The sequence below is a fragment of the Thermobia domestica genome, chromosome 5 (assembly GCF_964235325.1).
Source record: "Thermobia domestica chromosome 5, izTheDome1.hap1.1, whole genome shotgun sequence".
NCBI classification, from domain to species: Eukaryota; Metazoa; Arthropoda; class Insecta; order Zygentoma; family Lepismatidae; genus Thermobia; species Thermobia domestica.
Genome location: NC_137458.1, coordinates 28,598,411 through 28,620,170, shown reverse-complemented (window position 1 = coordinate 28,620,170; position 21,760 = coordinate 28,598,411). Strand labels below are relative to the sequence as shown.

The window sequence follows — 21,760 nt, the reverse complement described above, 5'->3', positions numbered from 1 at the left end:
CTGTAATTCAAAAGAACTTTGGAACGCACCTCGTATATAAAGTATTTAAATATTATTTCCCCTCTTTTATATTAATATATGTTGTAGAAAAGACCTTCCTCTTTGTAATGATAAACAGTTTCTTGAAATCTGCGGGGTGTAAAATAGTCTTGTGGTGTCAAGTTGGTACATATATGTAATTCAAAAGAACTTTGGAACTCACCTCGTATATAAAGTATTTAGATATTATTTCCCCTCTTTTATATTAATATATGTTGTAGAAAAGACCTTCCTCTTTGTAATGATAAACAGTTTTTTGAAATCTGCGGGGTGTAAAATAGTCTTGTGGTGTCAAGTTGGTACATATCTGTAATTCAAAAGTACTTTGGAACTCACCTCGTATATAAAGTATTTAAATATTATTTCCCCTCTTTTATATTAATATATGTTGTAGAAAGGACCTTCCTCTTTGTAACGATGGACAGTTTATTTAGATCGACGGGGTGTAAAATGGTCTTATGGTGTCAAGTTGGTACATATCTGTAATTCAAAAGTACTTTGGAACTCACCTCGTATATAAAGTATTTAAATATTATTTCCCCTCTTTTATATTAATATATGTTGTAGAAAGGACCTTCCTCTTTGTAACGATGGACAGTCTATTTAGATAGACGGGGTGTAAAATAGTCTTATGGTGTCAAGTTGGCAGATATCTGTAATTCAAAAGTACTTTGGAACTCACCTCGTTTATTAGGTATTGAAATATTATTTCCCCTCTTTTATATTAATATATTTTGTAGAAAAGACCTTCCTCTTTGTAACGATAAACAGTTTCTTGAAATCTACGGGGTGTAAAATAGTCTTGTGGTGTCAAGTTGGTACATATCTGTAATTCAAAAGAACTTTGGAACTCACCTCGTATATAAAGTATTTAAATATTATTTCCCCTCTTTTATATTAATATATGTTGTAGAAAGGACCTTCCTCTTTATAACGATGGACAGTTTATTTAGATAGACGGGGTGTAAAATAGTCTTATTGTGTCAAGTGTGCAGATATCTGTAATTCAAAAGAACTTTGGAACTCACCTCGTATATAAAGTATTTAAATATTGTTTCCCCTCTTTTATATTAATATATGTTGTAGAAAAGACCTTCCTCTTTGTAATGATAAACAGTTTCTTGAAATCTACGGTGTGTAAAATAGTCTTGTGGTGTCAAGTTGGTACATATCTGTAATTCAAAAGAACTTTGAAACTCACCTCGTATATAAAGTATTTAAATATTATTTCCCCTCTTTTATATTAATATATGTTGTAGAAAGGACCTTCCTCTTTGTAACGATGGACAGTTTATTTAGATAGACGGGGTGTAAAATAGTCTTATGGTGTCAAGTTGGCAGATATCTGTAATTCAAAAGAACTTTGGAACTCACCTCGTATATAAAGTATTTAAATATTATTTCCCCTCTTTTATATTAATATATTTTGTAGAAAAGACCTTCCTCTTCATAATGATAAACAGTTTCTTGAAATCTACGGGGTGTAAAATAGTCTTGTGGTGTCAAGTTGGCAGATATCTGTAATTCAAAAGAACTTTGGAACTCACCTCGTATATAAAGTATTTAAATATTATTTCCCCTCTTTTATATTAATATATGTTGTAGAAAGGACCTTCCTCTTTGTAACGATGGACAGTTTATTTAGATAGACGGGGTGTAAAATGGTCTTGTGGTGTCAAGTTGGTACATATCTGTAATTCAAAAGAACTTTGGAACTCACCTCGTATATAAAGTATTTAAATATTATTTCCCCTCTTTTATATTAATATATGTTGTAGAAAGGACCTTCCTCTTTGTAACGATGGACAGTTTATTTTAAATAGACGGGGTGTAAAATAGTCTTATGGTGTCAAGTTGGCAGATATCTGTAATTCAAAAGAACTTTGGAACTCACCTCGTATATAAAGTATTTAAATATTATTTCCCCTCTTTTATATTAATATATGTTGTAGAAAGTACCTTCCTCTTTGTAATGATAAACAGTTTCTTGAAATCTACGGGGTGTAAAATAGTCTTGTGGTGTCAAGTTGGTACATATCTGTAATTCAAAAGAACTTTGGAACTCACCTCGTATATAAGGTATTTAAATATTATTTTCCCTCTTTTATATTAATATATGTTGTAGAAAGGACCTTCCTCTTTGTAACGATGGACAGTTTATTTAGATAGACGGGGTGTAAAATAGTCTTATGGTGTCAAGTTGGCAGATATCTGTAATTCAAAAGTACTTTGGAACTCACCTCGTATATAAAGTATTTAAATATTATTTCCCCTCTTTTATATTAATATATGTTGTAGAAAGGACCTTCCTCTTTGTAACGATGGACAGCTTATTTAGATCGACGGGGTGTAAAATAGTCTTATGGTGTCAAGTTGTTACATATCTGTAATTCAAAAGTACTTTGGAACTCACCTCGTATATAAAGTATTTAAATATTATTTCCCCTCTTTTATATTAATATATGTTGTAGAAAGGACCTTCCTCTTTGTAACGATGGACAGTCTATTTAGATAGACGGGGTGTAAAATAGTCTTATGGTGTCAAGTTGGCAGATATCTGTAATTCAAAAGAACTTTGGAACTCACCTCGTATATAAAGTATTTAAATATTATTTCCCCTCTTTTATATTAATATATGTTGTAGAAAGGACCTTCCTCTTTGTAACGATGGACAGTTTATTTAGATAGACGGGGTGTAAAATAGTCTTATGCTGTCAAGTTGGCAGATATCTGTAATTCAAAAGAACTTTGGAACTCACCTCGTATATAAAGTATTTAAATATTATTTCCCCTCTTTTATATTAATATATGTTGTAGAGAAGACCTTCGTCTTTGTAATAATAAACAGTTTCTTGAAATCTACGGGGTGTAAAATAGTCTTGTGGTGTCAAGTTGGTACACATCTGTAATTCAAAAGAACTTTGGAACTCACCTCGTATATAAAGTATTTAAATATTATTTTCCCTCTTTTATATTAATATATTTTGTAGAAAGGACCTTCCTCTTTGTAACGATGGTCAGTTTATTTAGATAGACGGGGTGTAAAATAGTCTTATTGTGTCAAGTTGGCAGATATCTGTAATTCAAAAGAACTTTGGAACGCACCTCGTATATAAAGTATTTAAATCTTATTTCCCCTCTTTTATATTAATATATGTTGTAGAAAAGACCTTCCTCTTTGTAATGATAAACAGTTTCTTGAAATCTACGGGGTGTAAAATAGTCTTGTGGTGTCAAGTTGGTACATATCTGTAATTCAAAAGAACTTTGGAACTCACCTCGTATATAAAGTATTTAAATATTATTTCCCCTCTTTTATATTAATATATGTTGTAGAAAGGACCTTCCTCTTTGTAACGATGGACAGTTTATTTAGATAGACGGGGTGTAAAATAGTCTTATGGTATCAAGTTGGCAGATATCTGTAATTCAAAAGAACTTTGGAACGCACCTCGTATATAAAGTATTTAAATATTATTTCCCCTCTTTTATATTAATATATGTTGTAGAAAAGACCTTCCTCTTTTTAATGATAAACAGTTTCTTGAAATCTGCGGGGTGTAAAATAGTCTTGTGGTGTCAAGTTGGTACATATATGTAATTCAAAAGAACTTTGGAACTCACCTCGTATATAAAGTATTTAGATATTATTTCCCCTCTTTTATATTAATATATGTTGTAGAAAAGACCTTCCTGTTTGTAATGATAAACAGTTTTTTGAAATCTGCGGGGTGTAAAATAGTCTTGTGGTGTCAAGTTGGTACATATCTGTAATTCAAAAGTACTTTGGAACTCACCTCGTATATAAAGTATTTAAATATTATTTCCCCTCTTTTATATTAATATATGTTGTAGAAAGGACCTTCCTCTTTGTAACGATGGACAGTTTATTTAGATCGACGGGGTGTAAAATAGTCTTATGGTGTCAAGTTGGTACATATCTGTAATTCAAAAGTACTTTGGAACTCACCTCGTATATAAAGTATTTAAATATTATTTCCCCTCTTTTATATTAATATATGTTGTAGAAAGGACCTTCCTCTTTGTAACGATGGACAGTCTATTTAGATAGACGGGGTGTAAAATAGTCTTATGGTGTCAAGTTGGCAGATATCTGTAATTCAAAAGTACTTTGGAACTCACCTCGTATATAAAGTATTTAAATATTATTTCCCCTCTTTTATATTAATATATGTTGTAGAAAGGACCTTCCTCTTTGTAACGATGGACAGTTTATTTTAAATAGACGGGGTGTAAAATAGTCTTATGGTGTCAAGTTGGCAGATATCTGTAATACAAAAGAACTTTGGAACTCACCTCGTATATAAAGTATTTAAATATTATTTCCCCTCTTTTATATTAATATATGTTGTAGAAAGGACCTTCCTCTTTATAACGATGGACAGTTTATTTAGATAGACGGGGTGTAAAATAGTCTTATTGTGTCAAGTGTGCAGATATCTGTAATTCAAAAGAACTTTGGAACTCACCTCGTATATAAAGTATTTAAATATTATTTCCCCCCTTTTATATTAATATATGTTGTAGAAAAGACCTTCGTCTTTGTAATGATAAACAGTTTCTGGAAATCTACGGGGTGTAAAATAGTCTTGTGGTGTCAAGTTGGTACATATCTGTAATTCAAAAGAACTTTGGAACTCACCTCGTATATAAAGTATTTAAATATTATTTCCCCTCTTTTATACAGTGGACTCTTTCTAATTCGAAGTCCAAGGGGACACGAAAAAACTTCGAATTATCCAAAATTCGAATTATCCAACAACATTCATTTTCACATACATAACAACAAACAAACCAAAGCACTGTGCATTAAAAACATATTCATATGATGTAGACTTTACCTTTAAAGCAGCTTATTATTTGTGTGATCAAATACCGCAAACTAACAAACGACATTGACTCCACATAATTCAAACTACGTGTACAATGGAAAATATATTTACGTACAACACTACAACATACATTGAATAACCCAAACAATTAAATACCAGCAAAAATTTGAATATTCTGTTCTCACTTTTAAGGAGTAAACCTCATTTGCTTAAATTTGATTGTTTTTGTACGGTCAATAAATCTTGAATTTCATGTACTGCGTGGAATACGATATCAATAACATTTGGTTGACTTTATCAATAATTCATCTTAAATTTTCAACCAATTCTGAAACAAGATTAGATTGGCACACGTTCTCTATCTTTACTTCTTCTCCAATTGACCTTCATCTTTATCATTACATAGATTTTCTATATCTTTTGTATTACTCTTCCCTATGGCTGCATCTGGATAACTGAAAACACGTTAAAACTGTATTTCTCTGTTTACATATGTCCAACATAAAAAATTTTCAACTATATTTACTTCGAATTATCCAAAACATAGGTTCAAAAGTTCGATTTATCCACGATTTTTTACTATTGTTTTCAATACAGTTTTCAAGGGGAATTGACTTCTGTTCGAATTATCCAATATTTCGAATTATCCAAGTTCGAATTAACGAGATTCCACTGTATTAATATATGTTGTAGAAAGGACCATCCTCTTTGTAACGATGGACAGTTTATTTAGATAGACGGGGTGTAAAATAGTCTTATGGTGTCAAGTTGGCAGATATCTGTAATTCAAAAGTACTTTGGAACTCACCTCGTATATAAAGTATTTAAATATTATTTCCCCTGTTTTATATTAATATATGTTGTAGAAAGGACCTTCCTCTTTTTAACGATGGACAGTTTATTTAGATAGACGGGGTGTAAAATAGTCTTATGGTGTCAAGTTGGCAGATATCTGTAATTCAAAAGAACTTTGGAACCCACCTCGTATATAAAGTATTTAAATATTATTTCCCCTCGTTTATATTAATATATGTTGTAGAAAAGACCTTCCTCTTTGTAATGATAAACAGTTTCTTGAAATCTATGGGGTGTAAAATAGTCTTGTGGTGTCAACTTGGTACATATCTGTAATTCAAAAGAACTTTGGAACTCACCTCGTATATAAAGTATTTAAATATTATTTCCCCTTTTTTATATTAATATATGTTGTAGAAAAGACCTTCCTCTTTGTAATGATAAACAGTTTCTTGAAATCTACGAGGTGTAAAATGGTCTTGTGGTGTCAAGTTGGTACATATCTGTAATTCAAAAGAACTTTGGAACTCACCTCGTATATAAAGTATTTAAATATTATTTGCCCTCTTTTATATTAATATATGTTGTAGAAAAGACCTTCCTCTTTGTAATGATAAACAGTTTCTTGAAATCTGCGGGGTGTAAAATAGTCTTGTGGTGTCAAGTTGGTACATATCTGTAATTCAAAAGAACTTTGGAACTCACCTCGTATATAAAGTATTTAAATATTATTTCCCCTCTTTTATATTAATATATGTTGTAGAAAAGACCTTCCTCTTTGTAATGATAAACAGTTTTTTTGAAATCTACGGGGTGTAAAATAGTCTTGTGGTGTCAAGTTGGTACATATCTGTAATTCAAAAGAACTTTGGAACTCACCTCGTATATAAAGTATTTAAATATTATTTCCCCTCTTTTATATTAATATATATTGTAGAAAGGACCTTCCTCTTTGTAACGATAAACAGTTTCTTGAAATCTATGGGGTGTAAAATAGTCTTGTGGTGTCAAGTTGGTACATATCTGTAATTCAAAAGAACTTTGGAACTCACCTCGTATATAAAGTTTTTAAATATTATTTTCCCTCTCTTATATTAATATATGTTGTAGAAAAGACCTTCCTCTTTGTAATGATAAACAGTTTCTTGAAATCTACGGGGTGTAAAATAGTCTTGTGGTGTCAAGTTGGTACATATCTGTAATTCAAAAGAACTTTGGAACTCACCTCGTATATAAGTATTTAAATATTATTTCCCCTCTTTTATATTAATATATTTTCTAGAAAAGACCTTCCTCTTTGTAATGATAAACAGTTTCTTGAAATCTATGGGGTGTAAAATAGTCTTGTGGTGTCAAGTTGGTACATATCTGTAATTCAAAAGAACTTTGGAACTCACCTCGTATATAAAGTATTTAAATATTATTTCCCCTCTTTTATATTAATATATGTTGTAAGAAAGACCTTCCTCTTTGTAATGATAAACAGTTTCTTGAAATCTACGGGGTGTAAAATAGTCTTGTGGTGTCAAGTTGGTACATATCTGTAATTCAAAAGAACTTTGGAACTCACCTCGTATATAAAGTATTTAAATATTATTTCCCCTCTTTTATATTAATATGTATTGTAGAAAGGACCTTCCTCTTTGTAACGATGGACAGTTTATTTAGATCGACAGGGTGTAAAATAGTCTTATGGTGTCAAGTTGGCAGATATCTGTAATTCAAAAGTACTTTGGAACTCACCTCGTATATAAAGTATTTAAATATTATTTCCCCTCTTTTATATTAATATATGTTGTAGAAAGGATTTTCTTCTTTGTAACGATGGACAGTTTATTTAGATAGACGGGGTGTAAAATAGTCTTATGGTGTCAAGTTGGCAGATATCTGTAATTCAAAAGAACTTTTGAACTCACCTCGTATATAAAGTATTTAAATATTATTTGCCCTCTTTTATATTAATATATGTTGTAGAAAAGACCTTCCTCTTTGTAATGATAAACAGTTTCTTGAAATCTGCGGGGTGTAAAATAGTCTTGTGGTGTCAAGTTGGTACATATCTGTAATTCAAAAGAACTTTGGAACTCACCTCGTATATAAAGTATTTAAATATTATTTCCCCTCTTTTATATTAATATATGTTGTAGAAAAGACCTTCCTCTTTGTAATGATAAACAGTTTTTTTGAAATCTACGGGGTGTAAAATAGTCTTGTGGTGTCAAGTTGGTACATATCTGTAATTCAAAAGAACTTTGGAACTCACCTCGTATATAAAGTATTTAAATATTATTTCCCCTCTTTTATATTAATATATGTTGTAGAAAAGACCTTCCTCTTTGTAACGATAAACAGTTTCTTGAAATCTACGGGGTGTAAAATAGTCTTGTGGTGTCAAGTTGGTACATATCTGTAATTCAAAAGAACTTTGGAACTCACCTCGTATATAAAGTATTTAAATATTATTTCCCTTCTTTTATATTAATATATGTTGTAGAAAAGACCTTCCTCTTTGTAATGATAAACAGTTTCTTGAAATCTACGGGGTGTAAAATAGTCTTGTGGTGTCAAGTTGGTACATATCTGTAATTCAAAAGAACTTTGGAACTCACCTCGTATATAAAGTATTTAAATATTATTTCCCCTCTTTTATATTAATATATGTTGTAAGAAAGACCTTCCTCTTTGTAATGATAAACAGTTTCTTGAAATCTACGGGGTGTAAAATAGTCTTGTGGTGTCAAGTTGGTACATATCTGTAATTCAAAAGAACTTTGGAACTCACCTCGTATATAAAGTATTTAAATATTATTTCCCCTCTTTTATATTAATATGTATTGTAGAAAGGACCTTCCTCTTTGTAACGATGGACAGTTTATTTAGATCGACAGGGTGTAAAATAGTCTTATGGTGTCAAGTTGGCAGATATCTGTAATTCAAAAGTACTTTGGAACTCACCTCGTATATAAAGTATTTAAATATTATTTCCCCTCTTTTATATTAATATATGTTGTAGAAAGGATTTTCTTCTTTGTAACGATGGACAGTTTATTTAGATAGACGGGGTGTAAAATAGTCTTATGGTGTCAAGTTGGCAGATATCTGTAATTCAAAAGAACTTTTGAACTCACCTCGTATATAAAGTATTTAAATATTATTTGCCCTCTTTTATATTAATATATGTTGTAGAAAAGACCTTCCTCTTTGTAATGATAAACAGTTTCTTGAAATCTGCGGGGTGTAAAATAGTCTTGTGGTGTCAAGTTGGTACATATCTGTAATTCAAAAGAACTTTGGAACTCACCTCGTATATAAAGTATTTAAATATTATTTCCCCTCTTTTATATTAATATATGTTGTAGAAAAGACCTTCCTCTTTGTAATGATAAACAGTTTTTTTGAAATCTACGGGGTGTAAAATAGTCTTGTGGTGTCAAGTTGGTACATATCTGTAATTCAAAAGAACTTTGGAACTCACCTCGTATATAAAGTATTTAAATATTATTTCCCCTCTTTTATATTAATATATGTTGTAGAAAAGACCTTCCTCTTTGTAACGATAAACAGTTTCTTGAAATCTACGGGGTGTAAAATAGTCTTGTGGTGTCAAGTTGGTACATATCTGTAATTCAAAAGAACTTTGGAACTCACCTCGTATATAAAGTATTTAAATATTATTTCCCTTCTTTTATATTAATATATGTTGTAGAAAAGACCTTCCTCTTTGTAATGATAAACAGTTTCTTGAAATCTACGGGGTGTAAAATAGTCTTGTGGTGTCAAGTTGGTACATATCTGTAATTCAAAAGAACTTTGTAACTCACCTCGTATATAAAGTATTTAAATATTATTTCCCCTCTTTTATATTAATATATATTGTAGAAAGGACCTTCCTCTTTGTAACGATGGACAGTTTATTTAGATCGACGGGGTGTAAAATAGTCTTATGGTGTCAAGTGTGCAGATATCTGTAATTCAAAAGTACTTTGGAACTCACCTCGTATATAAAGTACTTAAATATTATTTCCCCTCTTTTATATTAATATATGTTGTAGAAAGGACCTTCCTCTTTGTAACGATGGACAGTTTATTTAGATAGACGGGGTGTAAAATAGTCTTATGGTGTCAAGTTGGCAGATATCTGTAATTCAAAAGAACTTTGGAACTCACTTCGTATATTAAGTATTTAAATATTGTTTCCCCTTTTTTATATTATTATATGTTGTACAAAGGACCTTCCTCTTTGTAAAAATAAAGGCTTTATTTAAATCGGTGGGGTGTAGATTAGTGTAATGACGTGACGTTTGGAGATATTCTGAAATGAAGAAAGTTTTGAAGTTCCTTTTTTTGTAATTTATTTCAATAATATTTCATTTCTTAGTATTCTTCTTAGTCGATATTAATCACTATCGGTTTGGAATTTGTGGTTATGACGGCGGGTTTGTTTGTTTAGTTTTCTGATAATTTATTTCTATTTGTACTGGCAACCCTGGTAAGTGTTGAATTGTCTGCGGACGAACGTCTGCCAAAATCACTCCGGTCTACACCTTGTCCTATTCTTTTGCAAATAAATAATTTACTTTTGATTAATGTTCTGTTTTAACATTGTAATCTAATATGGTAAACTTGTACCTTCAAATTGATGCCTATCATACTGAGTTTCCTTACTTCGATCTATGTTAAATTTTAATTTGAACATGCTAACTATTTACTGATATACCTTCTAGCAGACATGTTTACAGGGCGCATAGTGGTCTGAGAGTCACTGACCTCTGGTGGCGGAACATCCAAACCACTCTCAAAACACTACTCAGCCTGTGTCCGTGCTAGTTGTGAAATTTTTACAAATAACAACACAAATAATTAGATTTAGAACTGATATCACTTAAAATACATCTTTCTTATTGATTTGAAGCATATATATGTGATTGTCATTGCATGTCATATCAATATATACACAAAAACACTCTTTTCCTGTTTTCTACTGCTTGAGAGGAATCACCTGGCTGCTGCTGTTACATACCATGTTCCCCCCTTCACAACATCACGTGAGGATACAAATAAAACCAAAATAAGCTTTGTATTTATGTTTTGTAAATAAACTGAGACACGGAAAAGCAAGGCTAAAGAATACTAGAATATTCTACTCATTCAAGAATGCATAATAACTTAAGAAGAAGATGACTGTTTTCTTTAGTTTATTTACAAGGGGTGAAGGTCGGTGGAGGGAATGTCCTTAGCTCCAGCATTTTGAAAATACAAGGAAGTTGAATGAAAAATTATAGGCTCGTTTTTACTTGAGATGTCTCGGACGCGCTGTCAGCAGTTATCATTAAATCTGGCCAGAAACTTCGTGGTTCACACCTATTGTTACTGATATTTTTGCACGGGGGTATGAAAAATTATATTGCTTTTACCACAAAGAAACTCTAGTCTGGGTGTCGTCAGTACAGACTCAGATGACATCGTTGTCAACTTGAAAATTTATACTTATTTTCATTTTCTTCATTGTTTCTAAAGAAGAAATAAGAAAAAGCTTTCCTTTTTCACCAGATACCAATATCTTTCGGGTGGCAATACTGCTGCACAAACATCTGCGCTCCTTCGACTTGAGTGCAGAAACTTTTTTTTTTTTTAACTATACTCTGCTTCTTCTGCGTTGTAGATATTTCCTCTGTATTTCATTATTTCGATGCAAGAATATTATTGAATCCAAACAAACACAATATATTCACATACCTAATTACAATACTACATAATTTTGAACAGTCATCTTCTTATGTTAATAAAAAAAATAGGATATAAATTGAAAATTAAATCGAAAAACTTAATACACCACTAATCCTTTGATATGCAAAACATATAATATGATATACTAATTTAAATATTGATATGCAAATAACCTAGCTATGTGTGCCTTACACAGTATGCTAATAAAGCGATCCAATACTTACAGATACCTAAAAATATATTTTTGCTCTATCTTGATATTACAAATATTTTTAGGACTCGAAGAATAAGATTTAGTCTTAGAGTAACAGAAGAGTGCAAAGATTATTTCTTCTACTTCCGTTTCTCTTACTAGGAAACAATTTCGACAATCGAAAACCTTAGTAGTTTCTTGTTTTTATAAATGGAATGCTTTTGTCATATTTCTAATTTTTGAATTGAATAATAATGAATATTTCCACATAACACAGAGGGTGACGCTCAGTGGGTGGTATTAAAGGTTAGAATCCTCTCTCGAAGTTCGCAAGTCTACACTGAGAAAAACAGAGTTGACAACAGCAGAAAACAAGTCTACACTAAGAAAAACAGAGTCGCCAACATCAGCAAACAAGTCTACACTAAGAAAAACAGAGTTGCCAACATCAGAAAACAAGTGTACACTGAGAAAAACAGAGTTGCCAACATCAGCAAACAAGTGTACACTAAGAAAAACAGTCCCAACATCAGAAAACAAGTGTACACTAAGAAAAACAGAGTTGCCAACATCAGAAAACAAGTCTACACTGAGAAAAACAGAGTTGCCAACATCAGAAAACAAGTCTACACTGAGAAAAACAGAGTTGCCAACATCAGAAAACAAGTCTACACTAAGAAAAACAGAGTTGCCAACATCAGAAAACAAATTTATCGATTTTCGTCTTTAAAATTATTGTATATTCCTTATGCACGTGACAATTGTAGGAACAAGTATACTACTACAATAATAGCAATAATATATACATAATAAAGTTATCTAGTAATCCTTCAATTTCGAATTCCAAATAAGCGCTACTGTCCTCACTAATTTTTTTTTTAACCCTAATTAACACTACTCTGAGCAACAATATTTCCAGCCCATCTTAAACGTAATTGAACTTAAAGAATGTATGCAGGGTTGCCATTTACCAATTCTCAAATCATTATTGATTTATTTTTAGCAGAAATGACTGTTAAAACCTGTGTGTGTGTGTTATAATTATTTAATGCACATGTACAATTTATTTACACATTCAAAAACTACAACAAAAATGTACGTTCTAAAATTATCGTATACGTACCTATTATCACAAGGACATTATCGTGTGTCACGGTAAATTATCGTATGGTTGGCAAGCCTGGAGTAAAATGACGTCTCAAAAATTATTTCCTCTTTTTGACACAATCGCATCCTCTGTTCCGAAATTTTATTCTGGATTCGGTATTAATATATATATATATATATATATATATATATATATATATATATATATATATATATATATATTAAATTAACATTAATTATCGTAGAAATAATTCTTTCTGCAATAAACTAGTCTTAACAGAAGTACACATTATACATGTAACATCTAACTATACATCTAACTTACATTATAGATTCATATCTAATTTATAACATTGAAACGAAAGGTTAGCATCTTTTACGGTTTTAATTTTAAGTGTTAAACGATAGCATGCCGTTGATACAATAAATTGAGCTTCAACAATAAATCAAGTGGCCTTCATCCCCAAATGAATAGTGTGTATTGTTCGGCTGTGATCCCTGGAAAGAGTACTTAACTAATAAGATAAAACCCGAAGTAGAGGTTGGGACCCGGGTCCCACTTCAACACTCTCGCTTCTGAGTTTTTGCACCTACGTAAACTTCAGTTCCCTGACAGTTTGATGTTGCCTTAAAGTACCAAGTACTAAGGAAAATAAAAGGTAAATGGAAGCTAAATCTTTAGATATTTAATTTGAAGATTAATACAATCTTTATTTGTATTGGTGGTGGAATTGTTACAAAATTGCTTTAAATAAATGTCATATACTTAAATGATTTTTAAACAATATAAATATAATATGCAAATGATATCAAAAAAGATGTTTATTATTATACTATTTGAGCCTGGAAGCTCCTATCTTTCTCGCAGGTTGTGTGGCCTCCTACGTTTTTCACAGGTTTTCGTCCTCCTACACAAAATACTCATCACTAACCTGTATTGTTTTTCGAGTGAGGTTGAAGATTTACCAGAAAGGGACATAAATACTGCACCGGATTTAATTTTGCATAAGGAAATTCTGTATCATAGTGATTTTGTAATAAAAGGGTGTAGAAACTGAAATGCAAATCAGCAGTGGCGGATCTAGCGCGAGGCCGGGGGGCCTAGGCTGCCCAGTTTTTGGTTATCAAGAATAATTTAAGCTTTTATTTATATATTTTTTAAAGTTTATAGTAAATTAATGATATACCTATTATAGTCTGGGTTCTGACTGCCTCCCCCCAATTTTTACCTTCTATATCCGACACTTCAAATCAGGTGAACATTACTCTACCTAAGAAAACATTATGATATATGCCTACATTAAATACTATGAGTAACTAGTTTCTGTTCTTTTCTCCTTTAGTGTTCCTAACGACGTGCCTAAGTTTAGGAGCAAAAGTCACATCTGTAAGAACAGGCCCTGAGGGACCAGCTCGTGATCTCAGTAGAAACATCAATGCATTTTCCATACGGCTGCTTGAGGTAATTATATTACAAATATATTATTAGTTGCGAATACACCTTTAGCAAAGTAAATAATTGAGAAAATGAAAAGCTTTTAAAAAAACTTCAACAGGAAATAATAGTCGAAGATTTACTTTGTAAACGTGATAGTTTATGTACACGCAGCCAATTTTAACGGATGGCTTCCGTTATTTTCAGTGGTGTTGACGAAACTTCCGCTGCAATCATATCATATTTGTAATTTAAGCTTAAACATTTTGGAGTTAACATTCCGATGAATAGAAAACATTTATCACTTTGTACTCATGAAGACAGTGAGAAATTAAGTCCACAAGGAAGGGATGGCAAAAAGTTTTTTTTTTTTAAATATATAATAAGAAACACATTAACACAAATACAGCCACTTGCAGTGTCCGTCCCAAAAAGAGACTAATCTGATGCATCCCGTTAAATTCTTGTAACGATTTCATATTAATTAAATCTGTATTATTATTTAAGGGGTGCGCACGCTACTTTTTGGAGTATATTTTCGGCGTCATATTATCATCCATTCTCATACACATCCTATCTTTTTTAGGTAAAATATTGTTACTTTCATTATTATTCTGATGTTCTTGCCTCTCTGTCTCTTTTATTAGTCCATGTATCACTATAATTACCTCTATCAAATCATGTTAATCTTTTCTCGCTTTCTGGCTTCACTGACTAGGCTTTACAACTGTTACGGGCTAAATTATCTAGAAGAAAATGGTAAGCTTTTCTCCCTATTCGTGATCACAATAACAGTGAAAACATTCCAATATTAACTTTATTAATATCTTTCTTGTCAATCAATACCATAATTATTAAATTTCTTTTATTAATAATTTATTCAAGACTTCTATCTTTCATACATTTAGTTTATATATAAAACAAACGTGAATAATTTTACATATTTATATTTATAATGATATAGACGTAAATAATTGATATTTATAATGACACTAACTTAATTGTTGAAAATGAACTAATAAAAATAATTTTGACAAATCTATGAACTAATGCACATACACAAACGAGCAGAAAATTAAGTGTCATTCGAAATAATAAATTATGTAATAATAATAACTCGATAAATAATAATGTAATAATAAAAGTCCGATTCACTTAAAAACTGAATTCCAAGCGCGGATAAAGACTAGGGAATAAATTAGCCTACTTTACATTCTAAATTTTGTAAACTTCCATTTTATCATCTAGAAAAGTTTACCGTAAAATTTTACACATTAAACGTGATTTCCATCACATGCGTAAGCAAAGCCATAGTCATTGCTGATTTGCTTTTAGCTGAGTGGAATTAACTGATTTAAATAGTTTTGTTATACATTAAGGTTATTCATATTAAAGTAACCTGTTCTGCCAACTTGCTATACATTATGGTTTCATGTATTATGATCTACAAATCTCTTGCTTTTAGTGTGAGGTTTACTCTTTCAAATACCGTTTATTAAATGCAAGATTTTTCTCCCTCCGTTTCCTTCCACAATACATTCTAGCAATTTCTTCCAATACAATATATTCCTTAATCATGGTCTAACTAGTTCAGTTTTCTCTATTTCATTATATCCAATCTCTTTTTCCAGTCATGGTTTTTCGCAATACTTCCTGATTTGTATTTCGTTCTACTTTTCTTATTATCTTTAGTCCCTATTTTGAAAGCCTCTAGTCGATTTTCGTTGTTTGTTTTCCGTAATGTCGAAAGTTTTGTTCCAAACAGCATAATATTCTAAATGACTTTTACTTAACATTTTATTCAGCGATCCACAAACTACGGGTTTCTTTCTTTCTTTCACTATTCCTAGCCTTCCTCTTATTTTCCGTTCACATTACAAATCTTCAACAATAACTGTACTTAGATATCAAAAGCTATTCTTTCATTTTGTCTCCTTTTGAACTTCTATAATTGCTAGAGATCACTTCAGCTCAAGCACTATTGCTTTTACTGTTTTAGTATTTATTTCCATTGCATATTTTTACAACTTGTTAAAAAAATTCTAGTATCATGTTTATTTTTTATTCAGATCCTTAAGAGTTTACATATTTGAATACAATTAGCGCTTTTTCTCTAGAACTACGATACTAATATCCTGGCGTTCACATTCTGAGAACAGACATTTTAACGCCCACATTTTTACTAAATATACGATTAATACAAATATCAATAACTTAAGATGATAATGATTTTTTTCTACATATATAAATTATTTTCTAGATAAAATATAATCTTAGAAATGGACTGGTACATCATACTGTTGAATTACTTAAGATCTTATTCAAGATATATTCAATAATTTCTTTCTTCGATAAGATCAGTATTTTGCTTTTTCAAAAGTACTATAGATTATGAAAAATTGTTTTGAGGCAACAGTAACTATATAAATAAGGTTCTGTTATCTGCAAAACAAAAAGTTATTAGAATAATCAGTGAGGCACCATATAAAGAACACTGTAAACCTTTCTTCTGTCAGGTGAAACTTATGACTATTGTTAATTTATATATATATATATATATATATATATATATATATATATATATATATATATATATATATATATATATATATATATATATATATATAAATTAACAATAGTTATATATATATATTGGTTTTAGTATATGTAAAATAAAATATGTCAGATATGCAATGTAGATAAGATATTCATTCACATAATAAAAGATCTGCGAAACAAGTTGATGTATCGTATAACAGGCTATCAAAAATTTAAAATAGCTATACAACACAACGTATAAAATTTATGAACAAACTAGCAATACACATGCCAAATTTACCTATTACTCAATTTAAAAGCAAAGTGTATGATTGGTTAGTTGCTGTATGTTAAGGAGTTAGAGGAAAATAAACATTTATTGGTATATGTCAAAAAATTTACTTGTATAACTTCATTTGACATTATCTACTGTCTATATGTAGACTTAATGACAAAATATTCTATTTTATTTTTGCTGTACGCAATAGTATGGAGTACAGCTATAAAGAAAGCATTCGATGTAATGTAGTCTTAAGTAATTCAAATAACTTATGTACCCTCACTATTACTATTATTATTTCAGACCATAAGCTACATACATCCAGAAAATGTCTTGTTTTCCCCATACAGCGTCGAGACATTATTGGCAATGATATATGAAGGTGCTGAAGGTTCTACAGCAGAGCAAATTCGCAAAACGCTTCAGTTACCAGAAGATCGTGAAATCACACCTCAGGCGCATGCAGAGTTGTTACGGCAAATCCAGGTACTTATTACTTCCTTTCGCATTTTTTTCTTTAAGCATTTTGAGAAATTTCGCAATATTGCATATTACATTGATTTTCTTAACAGGAAAAAATAACATTGCATAGTGGTTAACTCATCGACAGGATACGCCAAAGATTTGGATCCCGGTCCAGTCATACATTTTTTTTCTCTTTGTATATGATTGTAAAATCGAACATATTTGACTTCTATATTACGAAAGCTCGTACCTCTTTACAGGGTTCTACAGCTGACAACACACTTTTGAGTGCCAATAAGATCTTTACGGATGAAACCGTTCAAGTTAATAGGAACTATGAATATACTCTTTATGATTATTATAAGAGTGGGATTCAGGCTATAAATTTCCAAGATCCTTCTGAAGCAGCAAGGCAGATTAATCAGTTTGTAACTTCAGCTACAAAGGAGAATATTCGAAGCATTGTCTCTCCAGGTATGTTATTTTCTTTGTTCATTAATGTCAGTTAAATCAATCACACTTAAAAAAAAATTTGCAGGGTCCAAATCCCATATTGCAGGCTGGGAAGCCAGTTAACTTGAAGTTTATGCTAATAATAATAATAATTGGTATATCAGGATCAATTTTCGCCTTGATGAAAAAAAGTGTGGTAAGCGTTCACTATTTTTACAAATGAACAGCAACAAGGGGAAATAAGAATTATGTGAACTAAACGGAGAACTGACTGAAATTCACAAACGAATGATGCAAGGATGCGATAATAAATGTATGGACTGCAGTAGGATCGTCACATTAGGCAAATTCTTTATAGGAATAAGACTGTGTAATATTTCGATATATTGATCGATCGATCGATATTCTCAAATATCGAAATCGAAATTTTTCTAATCGATATTTTCGATATGTAAAATGAAAGTAAGTGTTATGTAAGATTGCAACATACGAAACCGGCTGAAACGTTTGATTGTTGGTTGGAATAAGATTTAGCTTTCCTTTCAGCATGGAGCCTATATGGAACGTGGATCTACAGCTAAAGTGGGATTCGAAAAACATGAGCTCTTACCAGGAATCTGAAATTTATTTTGGAATATAACCATCACATACTCACATACCTCAAATTGTGATTTTTACATTTACTTTAAAAAATATCCTCACGGGATACAGAGGGGTTCAAATTTATGCGAAAATAAAGAGTATCCATCTAACGAGCCCCTCAAGTTAGAATGATAAAATTCTGCATATACACTCATCATTAAATATAAGTGGTCATGAGTCCCTACGTTTCTGAAAATTCCCGTTTTGAAAGCGGAGGAAAAGAGGTACATATAGTATCATTGTGTACAAGTTTTGGCAGCAAAAACTGTTTCCGTTATATTTCAATATCTCCTCATATTACCGATACAAATATCTGTAAGATATTACGTATATGCCAACAAATGATCTGGGAATATTAACAAGCAATCTATCTTGAAACTATCTACAAATATTATACCCATCTTGGATGTTATCAACGAAAAATACCTTCAAATTATTATATCAGAAAAAATAGAAAGAAAACTATGTCAGTAATTATTAGAAAAAAGTGTTACTAAATTGCATCCCGAACTAAAAATCATTATAGCGAAACCATTTAAGGCCATCTCTAGACCCTTCTTCACTGTACTTTCTGCAAATACATCACTCTTTAAAAGATGATTAGACACTTTGTTCATCCATGAAAAGCGCCTCTGTTTTGCATAAAATCTTAATAGAGCGTACAAAGTTGAATTCATATTTTGTAAGCATTAAATTGGTTAACGAAGTGGACACAGAATGACTCAGAAAGTAGTTATACTCTGAAACTTGTATCGTACCTGAGAGTAGTTATTCCCTTCTGCAGTTGTTGTAGTTCTTAAATGTCAAAACACATAAAACATGCATTCTGACTGAAAAATGACAGAGAAGAAGACAATTATGCTAACTTATAAGAATAAACGTAGCACTGACAACTACAAACTCGTTTCAGGACTAATTTCCAAAGTCCGTTTTACTTTCTGTGTCACTCAGTGTCTAATTTATTAACCAACATAATTTTCATAAAATGTAGATTAATCTAGCTCTGTACTTTCTACAAAAGTTTTATGTAGAAGTGTGGTAAAAGTTTCATCGAGGATGAGCCCGAGATAACCTGAAACTATTTGGTGAGATGATCCTCAGTTCAGGATGTAAGCTAGGAGCTTTTTTTCTAATAATAAGTATGCATTCAATAACTTCTATATGCAAGTATCTGAGAAGTTATCTTCAACTTGTACAAGTATATATTGAGATTATTTCTACAATTTCTCTTTCTCATTTTCTAATTACAGGCAGTTTAGGCACCAACACGAGACTGCTGTTAATCAATGCTCTCTATTTCAAAGGCCTATGGGATCGACGATTTGACCCACAAAACACAGAAGTGGATTATTTTTACGTAGAAAATAGTGCTCCATCTCGAGCTAACATGATGTATCAAATGGGAACTTTTAATTATAGTTATATACATCAATTAAATAGTCAGGCAATTGAACTTCCCTATAACGTAAGTATTCTGCGTGTAATTTCAATGTTTAAAAACCAATTTTCCTGGCTTATAATCAATCCAAAATGCTCTTTAACACGAAAGCCCTTAAATTAACTAAATATTGAGAGTGATATTTATAATCAGTCCCTGCTTCCCAAGTTCGCAAAAGATTGTGAAAACAAAACAAAAAAAAATCTTTAAGTTTAACGTCCCACGTTTATGCCACTTAGGCTAAAGGAGACGGTGATAATGAGAAATGAGTGAAATGATGGAATGAACAAAGTGGGAGGAAACGGGAGAACCCCGAGAAAACCCACGAGTACGGTGTTTGTCCACCACAAAGTTCACACGGCGCGAGCTGGGATCGAACCAGGGACCTCAGGTGAACGCTCTACCACTGAGCCACCGCGTCCCCCACTGTGGAAACAAAGAATAACACTAAAGTTTCTCTACGAAATCAGTATTTAGGAAACAGTGCTTGATGAAATAGTCTGTGTTGTCTATATGGATTCGCCATTACATCTTAAGCTATAACGTCGTGTAGGGTGCAAGTAGTACGTGAGTCGTTAGGAATGTTGTGTCACTCTTAGGATTATGCTATTTAACTAGAAGTATGCATAGTACATAAATTTTACATAATAATGAAAAACTTGACGAAGGAACACATCAGCATCAGTTTCATCCTAATAGATGTTAAACATCATCAAATTTTATGTTTACAAAAAAAATTAAGTTTTCCTAGATTTGCTCTAGAACTACAGACGAGGATTCACACTCACCATATCATTTTCTTCAGCCTAATCAGATCTATCATTTGGTATAAGTATTGCCCCTTTGGATATTCTCTTTTTCCCGCGGAAAATTTTAAAATTATACCTAGGTATTGTAAAACTTGAAGGTCACGTGCTTAGCTGCCGAACTGGATAAGAACGAAAATCATCTCAAAGACGCTGAGTAATTTATACGGTGGCATTTTAGTTATTAGAACATTACACAGAACACGCATTTTAACATTCTTTGATATATAAAAGATCTCGAAAAAATGGAAAAACTGAGTACTTTTAACCTTGTATTTCATTCAGAGATGTGCGTCTAAGCGTAAAAAACGATAGTTTACGTTTACGTGTCAACTATGTGTAGACAATGTAAACAACGTCGACTATGTAGAATATGTCAACAACACGTAATTTAATATGGCGTCGTGGACAATAAAGGAGCTTTCTTTCGTCGTTACCTTGCGAAATTGCGTACAAAATAAAATGCCTAGACCAGCGAATAGTAACTTTCGAATACTTAGTTTCGTCTTGATGAAGGAAAATGAAAAATATTATGCATTTTGTAAAATATGCAAGAAAAAATTGGCAAATACAGCAGCTTCAAGACTGAAAGCCCACAGGTGAGAATTAGTTTTGTAAGTTTCATTATAAAAGCAGTGCTCGAAGTGAAAAATCTAAGGAAGTGGTATGTGCAGAGCAGAGAGAATATACAGATTAGATAATTCCCTCTACTTTTTATATGTTAGTCGTTTCCCTAATCTTTTACTGCACCGAAGCAAAACAACTGAATGAGGAAATATGAACAAACGAGCAACGAAATCCTTCCTTACATTTGATAGTGGTTGTCTACATAGTCTACACGGGAAAAGGTGTAATGTAGATTACGTATAGATTACAGTAGACAATCGCGTAGACGTAAAATTATAGTTTACGGCACATCACTGACATTTGTTGTGTAATCGTTCTTATTTTTACTGTGCAGGGTTAGCCTAAATTATTAATTGGTTTTC

General features: G+C 31.5%; 1 protein-coding gene across 1 annotated transcript in view; it reads left to right on the top strand.

The window, feature by feature from the left end:
- LOC145685020 (serine protease inhibitor 42Dd-like) overlaps nucleotides 1-21,760 on the top strand; it is an 87,687-nt gene that overhangs the window by 59,588 nt on the left and 6,339 nt on the right. The window contains exons 3-6 of the mRNA XM_081757360.1: nucleotides 14,058-14,176; nucleotides 17,271-17,453; nucleotides 17,693-17,906; nucleotides 19,778-19,992. Coding sequence (XP_081613486.1) covers nucleotides 14,058-14,176; nucleotides 17,271-17,453; nucleotides 17,693-17,906; nucleotides 19,778-19,992 — 731 coding nt within the window. The remainder of the gene's footprint in view (nucleotides 1-14,057; nucleotides 14,177-17,270; nucleotides 17,454-17,692; nucleotides 17,907-19,777; nucleotides 19,993-21,760) is intronic.